The sequence below is a fragment of the Penaeus vannamei genome, chromosome 36, assembly GCF_042767895.1.
Source record: "Penaeus vannamei isolate JL-2024 chromosome 36, ASM4276789v1, whole genome shotgun sequence".
Lineage (NCBI taxonomy): Eukaryota > Metazoa > Arthropoda > Malacostraca > Decapoda > Penaeidae > Penaeus > Penaeus vannamei.
In genome coordinates, this window is record NC_091584.1 from 22,974,926 (window position 1) to 22,997,115 (window position 22,190).

At 41.1% G+C, this 22,190-nt stretch overlaps 1 protein-coding gene across 3 annotated transcripts in view; it reads left to right on the forward strand.

Annotated features, from left to right (window-relative positions):
• The first annotated feature begins 225 nt into the window (after positions 1-225).
• Psa (puromycin-sensitive aminopeptidase) overlaps positions 226-22,190 on the forward strand; it is a 36,466-nt gene continuing 14,501 nt past the window's right edge. The window contains exons 1-12 of one of the 3 annotated variants that reach the window (XM_070114630.1): positions 226-382; positions 3,472-3,607; positions 3,782-4,023; positions 7,639-7,789; positions 8,532-8,678; positions 9,030-9,180; positions 9,351-9,499; positions 9,681-9,950; positions 10,305-10,536; positions 11,762-11,927; positions 12,292-12,397; positions 18,989-19,208. In XM_070114630.1, coding sequence (XP_069970731.1) covers positions 3,485-3,607; positions 3,782-4,023; positions 7,639-7,789; positions 8,532-8,678; positions 9,030-9,180; positions 9,351-9,499; positions 9,681-9,950; positions 10,305-10,536; positions 11,762-11,927; positions 12,292-12,397; positions 18,989-19,208 — 1,957 coding nt within the window. In that variant the 5' untranslated portion in view covers positions 226-382; positions 3,472-3,484. Of the gene's footprint in view, positions 459-3,471; positions 3,608-3,781; positions 4,024-6,922; positions 7,074-7,638; positions 7,790-8,531; positions 8,679-9,029; positions 9,181-9,350; positions 9,500-9,680; positions 9,951-10,304; positions 10,537-11,761; positions 11,928-12,291; positions 12,398-18,988; positions 19,209-22,190 lie in introns of all 3 variants that reach the window. The other 2 variants (XM_070114629.1, XM_070114628.1) reach the window with 2 other exon arrangements.

Here is a 22,190-nt window from a genome sequence, read left to right on the forward strand (position 1 = left end):
TCTCTCTCTCTCTCTCTCTCTCTCTCTCTCTCTCTCTCTCTCTCTCTCTCTCTCTCTCTCTCTCTCTCTCTCGTCGTCGTCGTCACATAGCAACAGGAAAAGCCAATGATCAAGCAAATCCAAAAAGGCAAGAATGTTAATGAATTTCCGCCTTCAACAGAATTTGCGCTTCCCGATCTTCACCAAGCAACGCCGTTTTCTACCATTCAGCGATGACTTTTGAGTGAGTACGCTCGACCAATCAGAACACCCCTTTAAAAATTTGCTTAATTCTGATTGGTCGAGCTCTCCATTTAACGATATAAATATTGAGGTTCCGGGAACGGCTTCTTCTGCTCCTGTTACTATAAAGTTTGCCGGTCCAGCTGTTCTTGCATTATTTGTAAGTTTATGAAAGGACGTGACTGTTACAGTGGCAGTGAATTAGTGCTCGTAAGAGAGGAAAGTCTAGTTAACACGTGGGTGATGTTTATTTACGGGTGATGTTGAGTTTTAGGGAGAAATTTGAAGATCGTTGATATGTTGCATTTTCCCCCAACTCGGTTTGTTGAGTGACAGTGAGGTGCAATATACGATAATTTGTTTTATGAAATTATTTTTTTCATTTGTTGTCTTTTCACTCTCTTTTGGTCATTAGGTTATGGTTTTTATTAGATTTTATTCTTGTATATGTCAAGTTTCAGTTTTTGATCGTGACTTGTCAAAATTAGAAGTGTAACTGTCATTGTGTCTCATTCGTCTCGGTGTTATTTATTCGAGAATTGAATTGTTTTTTCGAAATGCTTTGCATTGTTGATACCAACAAATATAGTATTGATGAATTGGTTTTGACATATACTATGCAGATAGGTCATACTTATTTTAGTTCATCGGAACCAACTGTAGTAATGATGGTGAATGAGGTAATTTTTCATAAAAGCTCCGCTGAATTGATTGTAATGATTTTTGTGTCTATGGATTCCTCTCTCTCTACCATCCAATTATATCTAAATTTTACCACGAAACCTCCCACCACTAGCGACAATATTGGCTCGATAGCAGGGGTAGCAGGGAAATTGTCATTCTCTATATTATCTAATGCAGGGGGCTGTACCCCCCATGACCTCCCTCCTGGGAGGCTACCAGACTGCCAGACTAGGGTATTTTTCTTGCGCGGGGAATGTTACATTTTTTTCATGTGCGGAAAACATCATTTTGTCTAAATTTTCACGGATGTATGATGAGACAAGTGCGTAGAAAGGTCAAAAGAATTTTATGTGCGGAAGATGGTTCTAAAAAGTAGTAAGCATGTGCAGAAAGTTACCTGAGAACTGTATTCGCGTGGACAGAATTTAACCAAATAATTTTTGCCAGACTGCAAAGTATTTTTCTTGCGCAGCGAATATTACATTTTTTTATGCGCTGAATATATCATTTTGTCTACAGTTGTGCGGACAGATCTGCAGACAGATCTGTGGATGGATGATAGAACAAGTGCGCAGAAAGGTCAAAAGAATTTTATGCGCGGAAGATGATTTAACCCAATGCCGAGGGGTAAAAATGTTTGGCAAGTGGATGTATGGACGGGGTTGTTGGCACGCATCGGCAGTTCCCCGTGTTTGTGACCGGCTCGATCGGTAGTTTGTGAGTGACATTTAGCACCTAAAAGGTTTTATTTTGCTATAATTTATAGAAATATTAAGATTTTGAAGGTTAACCTTCATTATAGGTGCCATTGCCTAAAATGTTTACCATATAAATGAAACCGCTACTATCGGAGAAATGCAGACTCTGTCCGATGAGCCAGTGGCGCGGGAATGGGCATGACGCGATGCCACTCGTCTTTCGGTCCACAACAGCCATGGCATGTACATACATGCCACCCGTCAGCTAGGGGTTAAAAAAGAACTAAGCGTGCACGGAAAGTTACCAGAGATCCACATTTGCACGGACAGAACTCCAAATGATTTTTCCTGTGCTGATAAATTCTACAGTCTGGGGTGGCTACTGCCCTCCAAAACCTGCAGTGGAATTATACATGGTAGGATGAAGCATAGACTGACGTCGGAGTGCCTGATGCTGAGTTTTCTTGGGTGGGGGTTGGGGGCAGCAACCCCTTCATGGGGTAGTATAGGGGGCTCAGTCCCCAGCATTAGACAATATAATGACTGATTCTGTGTATATTAATAATAGTTTACCCCGCAATTTCCCTGGTACTTTTAATGCATTCATGTTCAGATTTGTTATGTGAAGCTATTGTGAAAAGTTATAAATTATGTGCCTCTGTAGAGTATAAGTGGTGGAAATTTACTTGCCTTTGATGAAGTGTTGAAAGTGTGGAGACGAGGGATCATCGCTTAATGCCATACCACTCTAATTACCACCTTAAATGAAATTTTGTTATTAAGTATCTATAAAGAATTTAAATTTCACATGTCTTTATTAGTGTGATTTTTTGTTTTTATTTTTGTTTACACTTATTGTGTGATTTCCCTGCTTCAGTTTATTCCCAGTGTCATTGCCATTGTTTGTTCTTGAAGACCATAACTTCTATATGTTGAAAGTAATCTTTTCAGTGAAGTTATTAATGCTAAGCTAGTGTCTCATCTTTATTATTGTAAAACAGATAATTGAGGTGATGTGAGGTAACTGTATGTAATACATCAATACATCAGCCACAGTACACTGGCAACAGTCAATATACAACCATTACTGATGCCTTTTTCCGTATATGGGACATCAACACTTTTGTTTCAAATCTATTATTCACACTTGTTTTGGTTAATGTTTACTCTATGGATGCACCAAACCAAGGCAAAGTGGAGATAATATTCTGGCAGAGGACTCAATGTTGCAGTTGTTGGCATAAGAATTAAGTAAAGAATTAACTATGTTTTTGAAACCTTTCATAATTTTAGTCTTTGTTTATCATTTTTATCTGCTAGTTCAGTGCTCATGTGGCATTTATTTTGCAAATTTGCACTATGTAGTGGAGTGTTTATGGCCTCCACTTGGGAGTGAAGTATGGAGGCTGTGGTAGTCGCTTGACACTGCGCCACTGTGTATTAATCTCAGATTATTGCAAGTTTCCAGTGAGTATAGATGGGACACTGCTCTCATAATTAGAAGAGCACTGTTCCATTTTTAAGCTACTGTCTTCTAAACAGCTGTCCATATATAAGTGTTTAGAGAATAACATGGAAATTTCTTTATAAGTAAAAATCTACCATGTACTGTCCATATGTAGAATTATGTTTTCAAGTGTTTAATAGATATGTATCTGTCTGCACTTCAATTTCTCTTTGCTTTTTTTCTTTTATTGGTAGGCTTTAGGGAAGCATGATAAGAAGAGTGTATAGATAATGGATAAGAGAGTGTGGTCCAGATTATAAGTTCACATTGTTATTTGATTTATGAAAATTTATATTAAATGTATGGGGAGTACAATGAGAAATGTGGTGCATTGTCTTTTAATTTAATTTTATATTTCAGAATTTTTTCTAAGATGCCTGAACCTAAGCCGTTTGAGCGCCTTCCGGGCAATGTGAAGCCACTGCACTATGCTGTCACTCTCCAGCCCAATCTCGTCAAATGTGTTTTTACTGGTTCTGAAGATGTTGACATTGAGGTAATACATTTCTATCCAACTCTATAGAATTGAAATAATATAAAAAGTAGATTTTCTAACTAGTATTTCAGATAAAGATTATGTAAGTTAGACATTGCTTATACCTATTCAGGGTGTATATTTAGATTTTTTTTAAGATGAGCATTTTATATAACACAACAAATATTATTTCAGGTCAAAGAAGCCACCAAACAGATCAAGCTCAACTCACTGGACTTGACTCTCAGAGATATCAAAGTCACCCTGGCCAGTGGGGAGAAGGTGCTCCCAGCCTCGACCGAGATCTCGACACCCAACGAGATGGTCACACTCACCTTCGATAAGGCCCTGCCCATTGGGAAAGCTAAGCTCAGCATGGCCTTCAACGGGGAGCTGAACGACAAGATGAAGGGCCTCTACCGCAGCAAATACACATCGTGAGTGTGATTTTTTTATGATTGCTTTATAACATTTTTGTTTTGTTATTGTTGATGTAGAGGTAATTAAAGAGGAGTCAAAAACATACCAATTTACTGAAAGTACAACTTGAAGAGTGGAATTCTTCATTCTCACTCATGTTTTTACCATTTTTTCCTGCAGGATTTAGCAAGCTCTATTTCTAGAATTGTATAATATATATATATATATATATATATATATATATATATATATATATATATATATATATATATAATGATTTTTTTTTTTTAGATCTGTGTATTTCTCAGATTTAATTTTGTACTGGTTGATTGCAATAAGAATCTAAATCAGCATTTAGTTTATTTCAAATTGAATAGTTGATTGAAAAGGCTAATAGTCGATCTTTTGTTTACAGCATTGGATAGTTATAAGATTGACATATTGATACAATGACACATTAATTTTTTCTGGGTAAATTAGTGATGTGAGCATTTTATTTATTTTTTATTACAATGAATGTTATGGGCATTTTATTCTTATAGATATATCAGGTAAACAGGTTTTGACTAGTTCTGTGCATGATTTTATGTATGTATGAATTTAATCATGTTCAGTCCTTCCTGTACAAGTGTTTTCTTTCTGCTTGATGAAGTATATGGTGATACTTTTACTCCTGTTCCTTCTGCTCCTACTCTTGCTCTTAATCTGATATAAGTTACACAAGAGTGACACATGGAGATAGAGGGAAATGGACATTAATATTTTATAAAGCATAAGAAATATAGTAAGGAAAAACAAAGTTTAAGCTGCAGTGGTCTCATATTTATCAGTAAATGATGAAAGTGTTTGCTGCATATCATCATCATTGGGAGTTAATGCTGACAAGGGCGCATAGCAACATCCACCCTTTGCTTCCACCTATGAGGATCCCCCATGGCAAGTGCCAGGCAGGGACTTGGCTCATCTCAAGCTCCTCTCAATATGTTTGATCGATCTGCCCAAGCCATGACTTCCTAGGTCAACCCACAAGTCCCCTCCACTGAGGGTTGTCTCATACAGACAACCCGGTGGGCAGGATCATCCTGTGGCACATAATGATAAAAGGAGAGAAGTATGTAAATAAATAGAAAGCATTATCATCAAAATATAATTAATACTGAGTGAGATTACTGCATCACAGGCAAATTTATAAGAGGCTTGTTGCAGTACAGAAACATTTTCTATTATAAACACTGGATTCTTTTTTATTTGTATTGCCAGTTATATCTTTCACATATCTCAAGTCAAGGAGGAGCAGGAGCAGAAAGAGTAAGAGTAAGAGTAAAAGTAATTGTTACCAAGAGTGATGCACCCAAAACCAGAATATCATGCAAACCCAAACACCCAACCTAACCTTTCCTACCTTCTATTTATTCTCTAAACAGGGGGCAAGCCCCCCTGTACCCCATTTATTAGCACTTCATGCCATTAATTAATTTTTGCTTTTTTGTGCGTAAAATTGAAGCTTGACAGAAGTTGGATAAAGGTGATCAGTAGTTTAAATTGATATGATATACAGAATGTAATCCTTTCTTTTTTGAAACTCTAAATTTCTATTTTGTAAAGATTAACCCTTTGAATCTGGGTGCTTTATGGCCCACACCTGGACCAAAAATTGGGCATCAGGCTTTCTTGAGTGGTGACTCCCTTGTGTAACGTTTGTAGGCCTGACCTGTACAAACACTCATGTACTTTATTAAGTCTTCTTGCCTCCCTTTTGCAATGTTGCTCTCTCTTTTTCTGCTCATTTTTTTCTCCCCATTTTCCAAGGTCTATATATTTGTCATTTGATGTGCTGTATCAAATGGTAATTGACTGTTTTCCTTGCACAGATTCCATATCATTCCTCTAGGTATTCTATAAGGCTATGTAATGACAATAGAAATAAGTAACATTGGTTTATTATTTATTTTTTTTTTTGTAAATTTTTTCTGTAAAGCACCCTGTACCGCCTGTCATAGTGGGCAGAAGCAGTATCCTGAGAATGGAAACAGTGTCCTCTCTGGAGCTGACACTCACTGACATAGCTTTCGGATGTTGCATTTCACCGTCCTATACCAGTGTAAATAATGTGGGTCCCTTTCCAAATGCCCATTGAGTCAAATTTTCATCCAAGAGTTCCCAGCCAAATTTTTCATGACACATTTCCATCACCCTTGTCCTCTCTAAAATTTCCAAGATGGTATATTACCATCACCTACCCCTCAGCCAAGTTTTTTTATGATATGATGGTCACATCACGTGGATTCACTGAGTCAAGTGTGTTTGTTACTATTTACTACAAGTTAATTCCTCTTGCAAATGATTTACCTCTAAATTAAAATATAATAGTAGATACATTCTTTTGTTTCATTTTGTTTAGTTTAAGAGGTATTTTTAACCAGCATGTAATATCCCTCTGACATATGGAATGAGTAAAGGACAGAAACTGAAACGCTTGTCACAAGTGCCTTAAAATCTAAGTTTAGAAACGAGATTTCTTTCTGTAAGCTGTAGTTCTATATCTGCACCTTTCATTATTGCTTATGTGGGCAGACTTATTACATGAAAAGATCTATGACCAAATATTTCCAGTAAAGCATTTCCTTATTTTGAATGTAATTGTATAGACAAAGGAAAAATTAGTCTAAATAATTCCAAGGAAGCATTCAGTATGAAACACCAAAGTGGGTGTTCCTCTTGATTTCACTGATGTCCAGGGAGTATGTTTAAGAAAATGAATTAGAATTCAGCTTTCATGATGCTGAGAAAAAGAGAAGAAAGAAAAAACAAACAAAAAATTATTTTGAACACTCAAAATTCCAGTATATTGAGCCCTGTACCATAACCTTATGAAGCAATGGGAATCCTAAGCTTGGTGTTCTTGGGGACCAACAGAGCCACAGGCGAAGAGAGATATATGGCCGTGAGCCAGCTCTGTGCCACATGTGCTCGCCGTTGCTTCCCCTGCTGGGACGAGCCTGCCCTCAAAGCCAAATTTACTGTCACGCTGGTTGTTCCCTCGTATTGTGTGGCCCTGAACAACATGGTAGGTAGGTTCCACTCAGGTCTTCATGCCATAGGTTATATGTTTGATCTCACAGTAGAGAGAGAATACATTTTGCCGATGTATTAAGAGTTTCCGTTTGTTAAAAAATGAAACTGGGAGAACAAATTGAAATGATTTTTTTTTTTTTTTTTTTGCTGACGTGTTTCTGAAGCTTGAAAATTGCAAAGAGAACTTGTAGATAGAGGCTTTCAAGTGACTGAGTCGTTGCTTGTCTTTTGGAAGACACGAGAAACCAGTTTTTTGGAAATTCTTAAAACCTCATTGTTTTGCTTACAAATTTACAAGATGTTTTAGCCTGTTGACGAGGTACTGTGAAGTGAGTGGAACTTACCTGCTGATGAGATTTTCCCTTATATATTTTCTTTGTTCATTAGTTATTAATTTTTAAAATATTTTGAGTGGACATCACTTTTACTTTAAATTTCTTTTTTTATCTTGTTTTGCAGAAGTAATAATCCTTTTGCTTTTATTTTAAGTTTGACCTTGTTTTTGATAATTTAAGTTCACCTCAAGGGCAGACTGAGTTCCTCTCATGTGCACACAGGGTGAATGGCGAGGAAAGGTACTCAGCCGTCACTCAGTTTGAGGCCACAGATGCACGGCGCTGCTTTCCATGCTGGGATGAGCCTGCGTTGAAAGCTACCTTTGACATTACGCTAGTCGTGCCAAGCGACAGAGTGCCTCTCTCTAACATGGTATGCTGGCTTGAGTTTGGTTTTTGAAACCTTGCCAAATTCTGTTCACTTAGGTTGTATGTTTATAGGTGAGATGATTTTTATTTTTCAGGAATGGTTTGATGGCCATTTTACTGCCTATGGTAGATTTTTTTTTTAATATATAGGTAATGTTTGAATTTAGGTATTACTGGTTTTTTTTTATTGCAGTAAATACTTAAATTTCAAGCTCTCTCGATAGATGTTTTGTTTATTGTAATTTTTCAGTAAATGTTTTGGTTTTGGTTTGAAAGCTAAATGTTTGCTGAGGTCTGGCTAAAGTTGTTTATAATTATTTCATAGAATGTTATGCATAGATATGAAATAATTTTTTGGGTGGGTGTATTTGCAGCACATTCCATAAACTATGTCAATGTAGGTTTGATTTGGGAAATTGTAGGAAGGCTGTGCATCTGTATTCTTGTTGATACTACGCAACTTTTGTTTAGATAGGCAGCTTCAGTAGATGCTTAGAGTGCTATGAAATATTTTAATAGATTTTGTTAGCTCTGATACTATATGCATTTTGACTGAAAGATTGTAAGAAATTCTTTTTCATATTAGATTTTATTTCTTGTAAATGTATATTGAGTATTTGTTGCATAAAAATACTCTTGCAAATCATTTTATTTATGGTATGAATAGGCATTCTTAGTATATAAAACATAATATTACAGAAATTATTCCATACAAAATAAAAATATGTGTATCTTCTCACGTCCAGCCTGAGATCTCAAGAGAGCAGCACGAGTCTGATACTAATTTGCAAGTTGTGAAATTTGCCACGTCTCCTCTCATGTCAACATACCTGGTTGCTGTTGTGGTTGGAGAGTATGACTTCGTGGAGGACACCTCTACTGATGGGATAAAAGTAAGTGTGAAGAAGACGTGAAAAAGGGAGTTAATATATCAGTTTTTGGAGTCATACTAGGAAGAAGGATAGAAACTTGTTGATCTGTATGTATATCTGGAAGTAGATACTGCTTTATTGATTGTGTTCGATGGATAAAAGCTAAATTGTGGTATCTTTACGATTAATAAGAACTTTTGACTTTTTAGACATTGTTTGGTGATAGTGAAATTGTTCTGGAGTATACAGAAGTTTTTAGATTTTGGAAATAGTTTATATTTCTCAGAAGATTAGAATGTAATTTTGCTTTCAATTATTTTTAATCATAAAACATTTTGTACTGTTATGATAATGGTTCATTACTCTTGATAGGTGCGAGTATATACTCCCGTTGGCAAGAAGGAACAAGGGAAATTTGCCCTAGAGGTTGCGACAAAGGTTTTGCCATACTACAAGGACTATTTCAACATTGCCTATCCATTGCCCAAAATGGATCTCATTGCTATTGCTGACTTTTCTGTAGGTAAGTTTAGAGCCAAATGAAGACATCTTGATGACTTTTCTTTCTTTCTTTTATTTTTCTTTCTTTTTTTACTTGCTATATAAACCTGTTTATTCCCAAGGCATAGCATTTTATAAGAAACAATTTCACCTCGGTTTGCAACTTATATGCTTGTGTTTTTCTGTTTTCAGGTGCCATGGAAAACTGGGGGCTAGTAACTTACCGTGAAACGTGCTTGTTGGTGGATCCAGATAACACAAGTGCTAGTCAGCGGCAGTGGATCGCTCTTGTTGTGGGGCACGAGCTTGCTCATCAGTGGTTCGGTAACCTTGTCACTATGGTGAGAACTTGGGTTATTTGCTAGTGTAAGATATGAAAGATGTGGTATTGTTGCTTTACCTTGAAGAGGAATTTTCAATGTTGTTTTTGAGTTGGGCTTATATAAGTAAGAGGTATTGTTTTTGTTTACTTGATTTACTTTACTTTACTTTTCTTATCTAATGAATACTTGTCTTTTCTAGGAATGGTGGACTCACCTTTGGCTGAATGAAGGATATGCCACTTTTGTTGAGTTCCTGTGTGTCGACCATCTGTTTCCAGAATATGATATCTGGACACAGTTTGTCACCAACACTTACATCCGAGCCTTGGAACTAGACTGCCTCAAGAACTCGCATCCAATCGAAGTGCCTGTGGGCCATCCTTCAGAGGTTGATGAGATCTTCGATGATATTTCCTACTCCAAAGGGGCATCTGTGATTCGCATGTTGCACTGCTATCTAGGGGACAAGGTAAGGGCGTTGAGTGAAAAAGCAGAGGTAATGACAGAAATAAAACACTATACACAAAAGTTCATTTAAAGAGGAGACAGTATCTGCCCTTTGGGAAAGTGTTTTGAAGAATGTAATCATATCTCCTTAGTATTATTTAAGCAAGCCGTGCTTTCTTATATAGAACTGGGTAAATTTATCCTGCAAGAATTTTCAGTGTTAATAACATTCAACTAGCCAAACACACTTCAAGCTTCTGGATGAACATACTTTTTAATCATATGTAAAAATAGAAACCAGAAGATGAAGATTATGCAATGCTGCATATGTCAGAAAGACCCCAAAGTAAGTATCTGAAACACTTTCACTATTCAGGATTTCCGCGCGGGAATGAACAAGTACCTGACACGACACCAGTACAACAACACTTACACTGAAGACTTATGGGCAGCTCTCAAGGAAGCCTCAAACAAGCCTGTGGGTGAAGTGATGAGCTCATGGACCAAACAGACTGGTTTCCCCATGATCTCTGTGACCTCGCATCAGGACGGAGACAACAAGGTGCTGACACTAACCCAACAGAGATTCCTGGCTGATGGTTCCACAGGTGAGTGGTTGAGGAAGTTTTGTATTAGGGTGTAAAGAACAAAAAACTGCTCAGGCTCAGGTCTTGTTCCTGAACCACCTCCAGCTGCCTAGCCTCTTACAGTTCTTTGTCATTGACTTTTTCGTACTTTTATGTGGGGTCGGCATATTTTAAGACATTTAATCACATCTCTTTATTCAGAAACATCCGGTCAGATTCTTTTCTTTCAAGTGTTTTACTCCATCTATCTACCTTCTCTCTCTTATCCTCGCCTCCCTTTCATGCAGATCTCTATCTTTTTCTTACATATGTCCATGTCCATACTATGTGCTTTACCATTCATTTTTCTTACTTGCTCTGATACCCTTTTTGGTTAAATCACAGCTACACTAACTTAGGTTTGGTTATCTAGGCAATCTGCAATATGAATTTTAGTGATATACCTGTACAATAATGCATGACAAATTTCCAAGAGGATCATAGAATTTAGATCCTCATTTCTTGTGAAAATGCAGCAGGATCTGTCTAAAGAATGCTTTAGGTCTAGCTCACTTAGGTTTGCGGATAGTATGCCTATACCTGGCCACAAGAATGATAGTCCCTGATTTGCATCTAGTTCCAAAGTCAATTTAGGCTGGTGGAGCTCTGGGGTAATGGAACATTGATTTTGTAAGTTGACTAATGGATTGGATGTACAGGGTTTCCTAAATTATGTTGATATTTGTTAACTTGTTGAGAGTGCTTAGAGTGCATGTATACATCCCCTGTTCACTGCGATTTTGTTTCCTTGATTTTGTTTGCACATAAGGTTTCCAGAAGCACTTAGTCACCAAGGAGTAAGTATCAAGGCCTATCTACTTAACTTCACCCTATTCCTTGAATTTGTGGAAAGAAATGTCATTTTTCATTACTATTATTATTGTTGATAATGGTATAGTGACTAATGTTTATAACAAAGTTAGTAATAGAAAGTGACGGTCTTCCATAAAAATTTAAGGAATAGAGTATAAATATGAGATTCAATAGTCATAGTAGGTGATTTCTTGGAGATGAGGTGCTGTGAAGCTGTTTATCTGTATATCTGGATATCTGTATATCTGTGAATAGAAGTAACAGGGGACACTGCTTGTACTTAATTCCAATAGGGAAAAATTGTATTATAGAAGGTTTCAGTAGGAATTCACTATTGTTTTGAAGAATACAATGGATTAGTATGACTTTTAACTTTTTTCTTTCTGTTTCATAGGGGACAGCAGTCAGTGGATGGTGCCAATCAGTATTTCAACTGAAAAGAAGCCCTCTGAAACAGTCAAGGAGGTCCTCCTAGATTGCAAATCAACGCAAGTAGTTCTTGAGGGCATCTCTGCTGATACATGGGTGAAACTCAACCCTGGCACTGTAGGATATTACAGGTGAGGAAATCACAGGCGTTTGGTTTTCTGCTGTTGATTAGTGAATGTGCTGAAATGCTCTGTGCTTGTAGTAAAGCTGTTCACTGAAGAATGATTGTGGATTCATGGTCTTTGCTTTTGTGCTGTAGGGGAATGGATGGAATGGTAAATTTATGTTAGTGAGTGAAAGGCTAAGTGGAATGACTGATGGTTGGATGCTGTTTCAGGTTGATTGACATATGAGTAAGGGAGTGGACTGAATTATATATATGCAAATAAACAGAGTGCATTATTAGCTGTGTATTTGTCTTTAACATTTATTTTGTGAATGCTAATGTTCAGATTTTGTGGATGTTGATTTTCAAATTTTCTCTTTACACAACAGGACACAGTATCCTCCCGACATGCTTGACTTGCTGATGCCTGCCATGAAGTCCAAGTGTTTGCCGCCTCTTGACCGGTTAGGAGTATTGGACGACCTCTTCTCCATGGTAAGTACATCCTGGATGGCCTTGAGTTGGTAATCACAATGTGAGCATTAGTATAACCATCATCACCATCTTCATCTTCATCACCATCACCATTTTCATCACCATCACCATCATAATTAAATGCATCAGTATCAGTGTCTACATAAAGTGAACATCATTATTTAGTGCTACGCTGAAAACTATCGAAAGGAGGGGTGTCAAAACCTTCATAACAAACAGAACCTTGAGTTATGGAATGGATGGTATATTGGGTTTCGAATGTGTCTAGTTCTGATTCAGGACTCTAATAGTCGTTCTGGAAATCATATGGATTCATTGTGAGATGATCATTTTATTCCTGTAAGTGATGGAATATGCCTTGCTATATTCAGATGAGCCACACATACCTAAAAGTAGTTGAAAACCAACAGTTCCGTAGGGTTAACAACTATATTACTAAAAGTATTGTTGCTTGTCAGAATGTTTAGCATGATTTTCCAACAATGTTTTTCTGTGTAGCTGTACATTAATATGTATATCCACACCCATACCCACATTCACCTGCCTTTCACCATGGTACCATGTTGGGGGATTCATTCACACCTCCAAAAATGAGTGTCTGCTGCCAGTCGGGTGTGGGCGTGAATGTTAGGTTTCTTTTGTATGTATGTAACGGTATTGTCATTTCTTTGCTTCAATATTTTTTTTTATTATCATTATTTTTATTGCTGTTGATTCTTCGGTTGTATTGTTATTTGTGTCTCATCCATATGTGTCTTGTTGGTAATTCCCACCCATTTCACTGTATATTTTAGTTTATATTGTACTTCTGTTTTTATTATTTCTTTATCTGATTTGATTGTATTTTGGTTTATTTTATTTTATTTATTTATTTATTTTTATCATTTTGGTATGTTTTTATATCACCTGCCCCACCTGTGTTTTTGCCACCTTTACACCCATTTCAGCTTTTGATTCCTTTTTCATTTCTCTGTTCTCTTCTTTTTTCTTCCCTTTCCTTTCTCCTTTTTTTTCTTTTCCCTTTTCTTTTCATTTCTTTTCCCTTTTCTTTTCTTTTCCCTTTTCTTTTCTTTTCCCTTTTCTTTTCTTTTCTTTTCCCTTTTCTTTTTTTTCTTTTCCCTTTTCTTTTCTTTTCTTTTCCCTTTTCTTTTTTTTCTTTTCCCTTTTCTTTTCTTTTCTTTTCCCTTTTCTTTTTTTTCTTTTCCCTTTTCTTTTTTTTCTTTTCCCTTTTCTTTTCTTTTCCCTTTTCTTTTCTTTTTCTTTTTCTTTTTCTTTTTCTTTTTCTTTTTCTTTTCTTCTTCTTTTTTTCTTCTTTTCTTCTTCTTTCCCTGCCCTTCTCTCTTCCCCTCCCTCTCCCCCTCCCCCTCCCCCTGCTTTACCTTACCTTACTTTGCCTTACCTTACCTTACTTTGCCTTACCTTAACTTACCTTATTTTGCTTTACCTTACCTTACTTTGCCTTGCCTTACCTTACCTTATTTTGCTTTACCTTACCTTTGCCTTTCTTTTTCTTTTTCTTTTTCTTTTCTTTTCTTCTTTCCCTGCCCTTCCCTCTCCCCCTCCCTCTCCCCCTCCCCCTGCTTTACCTTACCTTACTTTGCCTTACCTTACCTTACTTTGCCTTACCTTACCTTACTTTGCCTTACCTTAACTTACCTTATTTTGCTTTACCTTACCTTACTTTGCCTTACCTTACCTTATTTTGCTTTACCTTACCTTTGCCTTTCTTTTTCTTTTTCTTTTTCTTTTTCTTTTCTTTTCTTCTTTCCCTGCCCTTCCCTCTCCCCCTCCCCCTCCCCCTCCCCCTCCCTCTGCTTTACCTTACCTTACTTTGCCTTACCTTACCTTACTTTGCCTTACCTTACCTTATTTTGCTTTACCTTACCTTACTTTGTCTTACCTTACCTTATTTTGCTTTACCTTACCTTTGCCTTACCTTACCTTACTTTGCCTTACCTTACCTTACTTTGCCTTACCTTACCTTACTTTGCCTTACTTTGCCTTACCTTACCTTACTTTGCCTTACCTTACCTTATTTTGCTTTACCTTACCTTTGCCTTACCTTACCTTACTTTGCCTTACCTTACCTTGCCTTGCCTTACCTTACTTTGCCTTACCTTACCTTGCCTTGCCTTACCTTACTTTGCCTTACCTTACCTTACTTTGCCATATCTTACCTTACTTTGCCATATCTTACCTTACTTCATCATATCTTACCTTACTTTGCCTTACCTTACCTTACTTTGCCATATCTTACTTCATCATATCTTACCTTACCTTACCTTACTTTGCCATATCTTACCTTACTTTGCCTTACCTTACCTTACTTTGCCTTACCATACCTTACTTTGCCTTACCTTACCTTACTTTGCCTTACCTTACCTTACTTTGCCTTGCCTTACCTTACCTTGCCTTACTTTACGTTATCTTACTTTACATTACCCACCCTACCTTCCCCCCATCCCCACGCCCACCCCTACCCTCCCTCCTCTCCTCCCCCTCCTTCCCTTCCCATTCCAGCTGTCCCTTTTCAGACACGCCCACAGGGGAGGGAAGGAGAGCTGACGTATGGGCGGCAGTGTGTAAAATTGTGTGGTTAACCCCGTGTTACAGCGGTCACTGCTCCTTATTTCCCTCCTTCCCCTCCCTCTCTCTCTCCCTCCCTTCCTCCCTTGCTCGCTCCCTCCCTCCCTCCCTTCCTCCCTTGCTCGCTCCTTCCCTCCCTCCTTCCTTCGCTCCTTCCTTCCTTCCTTCCTTCCTACTTCCTTCTTGTCATCAATGTTTTTCTTCGTTTGCTTTCTCCTTGTTTGTTTTCTTTGTTGTTTTTCTTCTATTTTTTTTCATCATGTTTCTTTTCCTTTTGTTTTTGTTCCTCCTCCTCCACCTCCGTACTCCTCCTTCCTCCTTACTCCCTCCTCCTTCAACCTCCTCCTCAACCTCCTCCTCCAACCTCCCCCTCCTCCTCCTTCAACTCCTCCTCCTCCTCCTCCTCCTCCTCCTCCTCCTCCTCCTCCTCCTCCTCCTCCTCCTCCTCCTCCTCCTCCTCCTCCATCTTCATCTCTCCTCCTCCTCCTCCACCATCTCATCTTTCTCCTCCACCTCCTCCTCCATCTCCTCTTCTTCCTTTCTCCTCCCAGTACTTCCTTCTCTTTCTCCTTCTTCCTTTCCCTCCACCCTGTCTCCCTGTCCACCTCCTCCCACTTACCTGTAGATTACTCCCCCCCCCCCTTATTAAGCCAAAACAAACAAACACAATTTTTTTTCTCATGTATGGACAGTTACGGCGAAAACTCCTTGTCAGGTGTCTTTTGTATTTGTGTTTTCTTATTCTTTCGTTTTCGTGTCTTCTGTGTCATTCCTTCATTTTTTCTTACTCCTACTCTTCATCTACGTCGTCCACCTTCTCCTCCTTGTTCTTGTTTTCCTTCTCTTTCTCTTCCTTCTCCTCCTACTTCTCTTTCTCCTTCCTCTTCTTCCTCGCCTTCTTCTTCTCTTTCTCCTCCTCCTTCTCTTTCTCTTCCTTCTCCATATCCTCCTCCCACCTCCTCCATCTCCTCCCTCCCTCCCTCCTTCCTCTTCTCCTCCTCCTCCTCCTCCCCTCTACCTCCCTCCCTCCCTCCCTCCCTCCCTCCCTCCCTCCCTCCCTCCCTCCCTCCCTCCCTCCCTCCCTCCCTCCCTCTCCTCCTCCCTCCCTCCCACCTTCTCCTCCTCCCTCCCTCCCACCTTCTCCTCCTCCCTCCCTCCCACCTTCTCCTCCTCCCTCCCTCCCACCTTCTCCTCCTCCCTCCCTCCCACCTTCTCCTCCTCCCTCCCTCCCACCTTCTCCTCCTCCCTCCCTCCCACCTTCTCCTCCTCCCTCCCTCCCACCTTCTCCTCCTCCCTCCCTCCCACCTTCTCCTCCTCCCTCCCTCCCACCTTCTCCTCCTCCCTCCCTCCCACCTTCTCCTCCTCCCTCCCTCCCACCTTCTCCTCCTCCCTCCCTCCCACCTTCTCCTCCTCCCTCCCTCCCACCTTCTCCTCCTCCCTCCCTCCCACCTTCTCCTCCTCCCTCCCTCCCACCTTCTCCTCCTCCCTCCCTCCCACCTTCTCCTCCTCCCTCCCTCCCACCTTCTCCTCCTCCCTCCCTCCCACCTTCTCCTCCTCCCTCCCTCCCACCTTCTCCTCCTCCCTCCCTCCCACCTTCTCCTCCTCCCTCCCTCCCACCTTCTCCTCCTCCCTCCCTCCCACCTTCTCCTCCCTCCAACCTTCTCCTCCTCTTCCTCCTCTTCCTCCTCCTCTCTCCCACCTTCTCTTCCTCCTCCTCCTCCTCCTCCTCCTCCTCCTCCTCCTCCTCCTCCTCCTCCCCCTCCCTCCCACCTTCTCCTCCTCCCCCTCCCTCCCACCTTCTCCTCCTCCTCCTCCCTCCCACCTTCTCCTCCTCCCTCCCACCTCCTCCTCCTCCCTCCCACCTCCTCCTCCTCCCTCCCACCTCCTCCTACCTCCTACCTCCCACCACCTCCTCCCCCTCCTCCCTCCCACCTCCTCCTCCCCCTCCTCCCTCCCACCTCCTCCTCCTCCTCCTCCTCGTGCTCCTCCTCCTCCTCCTCCTTGTGCTCCTCCTCCTCCTCGTCCTCCTCCTCCTTTCTCCTCCTCCTTCCTCCTCCTTCCTCCTCCTCCTCCTCCTCCTCCTCCTCCTCCTTAATCTCCCCTTCCCGTCCCCTCTCCGGTTTTCTGATGAAGGCGTAAATATTCATTGCAATGCCAATGAGGGCAAGGGGGCGGGGATATGGGCGGTGGGTGGGCGGCGCCGTAAGTCGTTGTGACAGGAGGTGAGAGAAAGGGGAGGAGAGAAGGGGAATGGGGAGAGGAAGGGAAGGGGATGGGGGAGGGGAAGGGAGAGGGAGAGGGAAGGGGGGAGGTAGGAGAGAAGGGAGAGGGAAGGGGTTTGGGGAGGGGAAGGGATGGATGGAAGGGAGAGGGGAGGGGAGGGGATGGAAGAAAGGGACAGGGAGGGGGGTGGGGGATGGGGATGGGGATGGGGGAGGGGGAGAGAGGAGAGGAGGGGAATGGGTAGGGAAAGGGAGAGGGGAGGGGATGAGGAGGGGAAGGTAAGGGAGAGAGGAAGGGGGATGGGAAGGGAGAGGGAAGGGGATGGGAGGGAGGGAGAAAGGGAGGAGAGGAGGAGAGAAGGGAAGGAGGGGATGATGAATGTGAGGGGGGGATAGGGGAGAACGGGGAAGGGGATTGTAGGGGAGAAGTGGAAGATGAGGGTAATGAGAAGGGTAATGCGAAAAAAAGAGATAGGGGAAGATGAAGAGGAGGGGAGAGGGGAAGGGGAAGAGGATTGAATAAAATTAACGAGAAGGAAAGGTGAGAGGAAAAGAAAAAGTGAGGGAGGGGAGAAGAAAAAGAAGTGAAGAGACAAAGGAAAGAGACAGAAATCGGGTTTCTCACGTGTCTCGTTTATATATTCATTTATTTATTCAGACCCCCATTTATCTGTTTATTCCCTCTCTCTCTCCCACATTTATCACATGTTAATATGCTGTCGTCATTCTCAGCCACACAACAGACAACCGAAGAAAGGCGAAAGATAGACCGCGATAAAGTGGGTAAACAAGATGGTGATAAAGTGGATAAACACCGGGCATAAAGAGGATTGATAAATGAGCAAGTGAAGGAATAAGCGATGGCCGAGGAATAAATGAAAATGAGATGATAATTGGAAGCCGTAAAGCATAAGGAGGCAAGGAGTGGAGTAGGAGTAAGGGAGAAGGAAGGATAAAAGGAGGAAGGAGGAAGGAAGGGAGGATGAAAGAACGAAGGATAAGAGAAGAAGGGGTGAAGGAAGAAAGTTGAGAGGGAAGGATGAAAGGAGGGAAGGATGGAGGAGGGAAGGAAGAAAGCAGCAATGATAAGAAAGGAAGGGTGAAAGAAGGAAGATAAGAGGGAAGGAGGAAAGAAGAAAGGTGGAATGAAGAAGGTTACGGGGAATAAGGGAGAAAGGGGCAATCAGAGAAGGGAGAAGGAAAGACGGACGAAGAATGTGAAAGAAAAAGAGGAGGAAGAGAAGGATGAAAAGAACGGAAGGAGAAATAGAGAAAAAATAACTAAAAGCTGGAAAGAGGAGCAGGCAAAAGAGAAAAAATCGCAATAAACAGCGGAGAAAGAGAAGGCCAAAGAAGAGGAGGGAGAAGAGGGAATGAAAGAAATAGAAATGAAACGTTAAATGTCAAGAAAGACGGAAAAGGTGGGGGACGGGGAGGGGGGGGGGTTAGCTCAAATAGGTCTTTTTCTCTTGCAATTTGTAGTGCAGTGGGTGGCGGTGCATGTGGGATAACTGCTGGTCTTTACGTTGGCTCCTCGCAGTATTTACGTATTCGCTCATCGCCATTCTCATTATTTTTGTCATCGTCATCAGCATCGTCGTCATTATTATTATCATTATCATTATCGTCGTCGTCATCGTCACCATCATCGATCGATCGATTAATATGAACATGTATATTCAAATATGTATGTTTTATACACCCATGATGGATATGGTAAGTTTTTACTTAAACTTTATACATTTATTAATCCCCCCCCTCCCCTCTCTCTCCCTTCCACCAGGTCCAAGCAGGCCACACGAACACGGTGGAGGTGCTGAAGCTCCTGAAGGCGTTCGAGGACGAGACCGACTACACGGTGTGGTCGGCGGTGCACAACTGCGTGGCGAGGCTCAATCAGCTGATCTCGCACACGGACTTCCACCCGTCCTTCGCCGCCTTCGTCAGGAAGCTCTTCGTGAAGATCGGACAGAAACTCGGGTGGGAAGCCAAGCCGGGGGAGAGTGAGTGTTGTTGTTGTTTTTCTTATAATTATTGTTGTTCTTACAATTATTGTTGTTGTTCTTACAATTATTGTTGTTGTTCATCATCATCATCATCTTTGTTATTGTTATTGTTGTTATTATTTTCGTGATTATCATCGTTAGTATTGTTTATGATTATGGGTTTGATGTCATTGTTGTTTTTTATTAATGCGGTTGAAAGAAAGGTTACAGTAATACTGAAACAATTTTATTATTCGAGGTATTGCTCTCAGTTATTCGTGTGATTACAATCATAGTGGATGTTTTAATAAATGGTTATTTTTTCATATTTTTATAATATATTGTTCCGCTTTTCTGTGGATTATTTTTCTTTATTCTGATTACTTGCCTTCGGTCACTATAAGATATTAAAGAGCGTTAGTTACGTTTTTTTTAGATTTATTGTAAATGATTGTTTTGTGCTCCCTTGGTTTAAATTTTATCTTCATCCCTCCCCCTCCATTTTACCTCTCTCCCCTCCCCCTTCTCTCTCCCCCTTCCATTGCACTTATCGGCCCATCCTTCTCCTCCCTCACCCTTTCCCTTCTTTCCCTCCCCTTCTCTCCCCCTCCCCTTCCCTTCCCTGCCCTCCCTTCCCCTCCCCTCCCCTCCCGTCCCGTCCCCTCCCCTCCCCTCCCCTCCCCTCCCCTCCCCTCCTCCCCTTCCCTCCCTCCTCCCTCCCCTCCCCTTCCCTTCCTCTCCTCCTCCCTCCCTCCCCTCCCCGTCCCCTCCCTTCCCCTCCTCCTCCTCCTTTTGGGCTTTCCTTTTCCTCCTTTCCCCTTTTCTGCTTTTGCTCTGGGGCCTTTTTCGGGGGGGGGGGGGGGGGGGGGGTTGGGGGGGGGGGGGGGTTGGGGTTGGGGGGGGGGGGGGGGGGGGGGGGTTTTAAATGGGGGGGGGGGGGAAAAATAAGGGCGGAGGGGGGGAAAGGGGGGGGGGGTGGGAAACGGAGGGGGAAAGGTGGAGGGGGGGAGGGGAGGGGAAAAGGTAGGGGGGAAGAGGAGGGGGGGGAGGTGGAGGGGGGAAAAGGGAGGGGGAAAAGGGGAGGGGGTGGAAAAGGTGAGGGGTGGAAGAGGGGAGGGGGGGAAAAGGGAGGGGGGTGAAGAGGGGAGGGGGTGGGAAAAGAGGGGGTAAGGAGGGGAGGGGGGAAGAGGTGGGGGTGGGGTGGGGAGGGGGTGAAAAGAAAGGGGGGGGAAAGAAGGTGAAGGTGGAAAGGGAAGGGGAAAAAAGGGGAAAGGAAGAGGAAAGGGGGTGGGATGAGGAAACCCGGGGGTTAGGGCATCCGGTGCAACCCCCCGCTTTTTTCTTCTGTTTTTTTTTTCCTTTTTTTCCTTTTTTTTTTTTTTTCTTTATTTTTCTTTTTTTCTTTTTTTCTTTTTTCTCTTTCTTTTTCTTTCTTTCTTTTTCTTTCTTTCTTCCCTTTTCTTTCTTTCCATTTCTTTCTTTCCATTTCTTTCTTTCTTTTTCTTCATTTCATCTTCTTCTCCTTCTTTCTTTCTTTCTTTCTTTCTTTTCTTTTTCTTTCTTTCTTTCTTTCTTTCTTTTTTTCTCACTTTACTCTTTCTTCTTCCTTCTGACGTTCCATCCTTTCTTCCTACCATTCATCTTCAATCTCCTTCTCCTTAATTTCTTCCTTGTTTTCTCTTTTCCTTCCTTTCCTCTTCCTTTTCCTTTTTTTTTTCTCCTTCCTGATCTTCCATCCTTTTCCCATCTTTCCTTCCATTTCGACTCTAATATTTTTCTTCGCAAAAAGCGCAAAAAAGCGTAAAAGCGCGTAAAGGCAAAAAAGATTTTATTTATTTTTCAAAGTGATGCTTTCGCGCAAAAGCGCCGATTTTGCGCAAGCGCGCGATGATCTTTCGGTTTTTATCTTGTTCTTTCATCTTTCTTTCATCTTCTTTCTTATCTTTCTTCCTTATTTTTTCGCGCGATGCGCGCGATGCGCGCGCTTTATTTTGCAAAAGCGATGCGCCAAAAGCGATAAAAAGCGCAAGCGGATGCAAGCGCAAGATGTGCCGCCGCCGATTACGCCGCAAGCGATGCCGTTCTCATTCTTCTTCCTTCATTCTTCTCTCCTTCATTCTTCTTCCTCATTTTCTTCCTTCATCTCTTCTCTTCCTTCTCATTCTTCTCTTCCTTCTCATTCTTCTTCCTTCCTGATTCTTCTTCCTTCATTCTTCTTCTTTCTTCCTTCCTTTCTCCTCTCTTTCCTCTCTACTCCTTCCTTCTCTTCCATTCTACTCTTCCTTCCTTCCTTTCCTTCATTTTATCTTCCTTCCTTCTTCCTCCCATCTTCCTTCTTTCTTCCTTCCTTCCATTTTCCTTCTTTCTTTCTTCTTTCTATTTCCTTCCTTTCTTTCTTATTTCCTTTTCCGATTTTCCTTTTCCGATTTTTCTTTATTTTTCTTTCTTCTGATTTTTCTTCTTTCTTTCTTCTTTCTTTCTTTCTTCTTCTTTCTTTCTTTTTTCTTTTTCTTCCTTCTCTTCCTCTTTATGCTTTATATTAAAGAAATAAGAAATAATAATGAACTGCTAATAATATATATATATATAATGTCAATAATATGGTAAAATATCTGAAAATAAGAATATATGTCTAAGAATATGAATATGAACACAACAAGAATATGAATGAAAGCGAAAACAACACGATAGTAATGCTGGTATACTATGAGATAAGAATGAAAGAAGGTAGTAGAATCTATGAGATATATCGTCAATAAATGGTGGAAAAGAATAGCTGCGCTGGTAGTAGTGAAATACAAAGAAAGGCGCTAAATACGATAAATACTAAAGTAATAATAGCTTAAAGCTGCAAACTACATGTACGTGCTGAGCACACGTTATATACGCCAACGCTGAAGCATGAACACACAACAGCTGAAAAAGAAGCACAATGCGTCAATATTGAATATGTCACGCTATAATGCTGGTAATGCTAATACATACGAAGGCCATATTGTC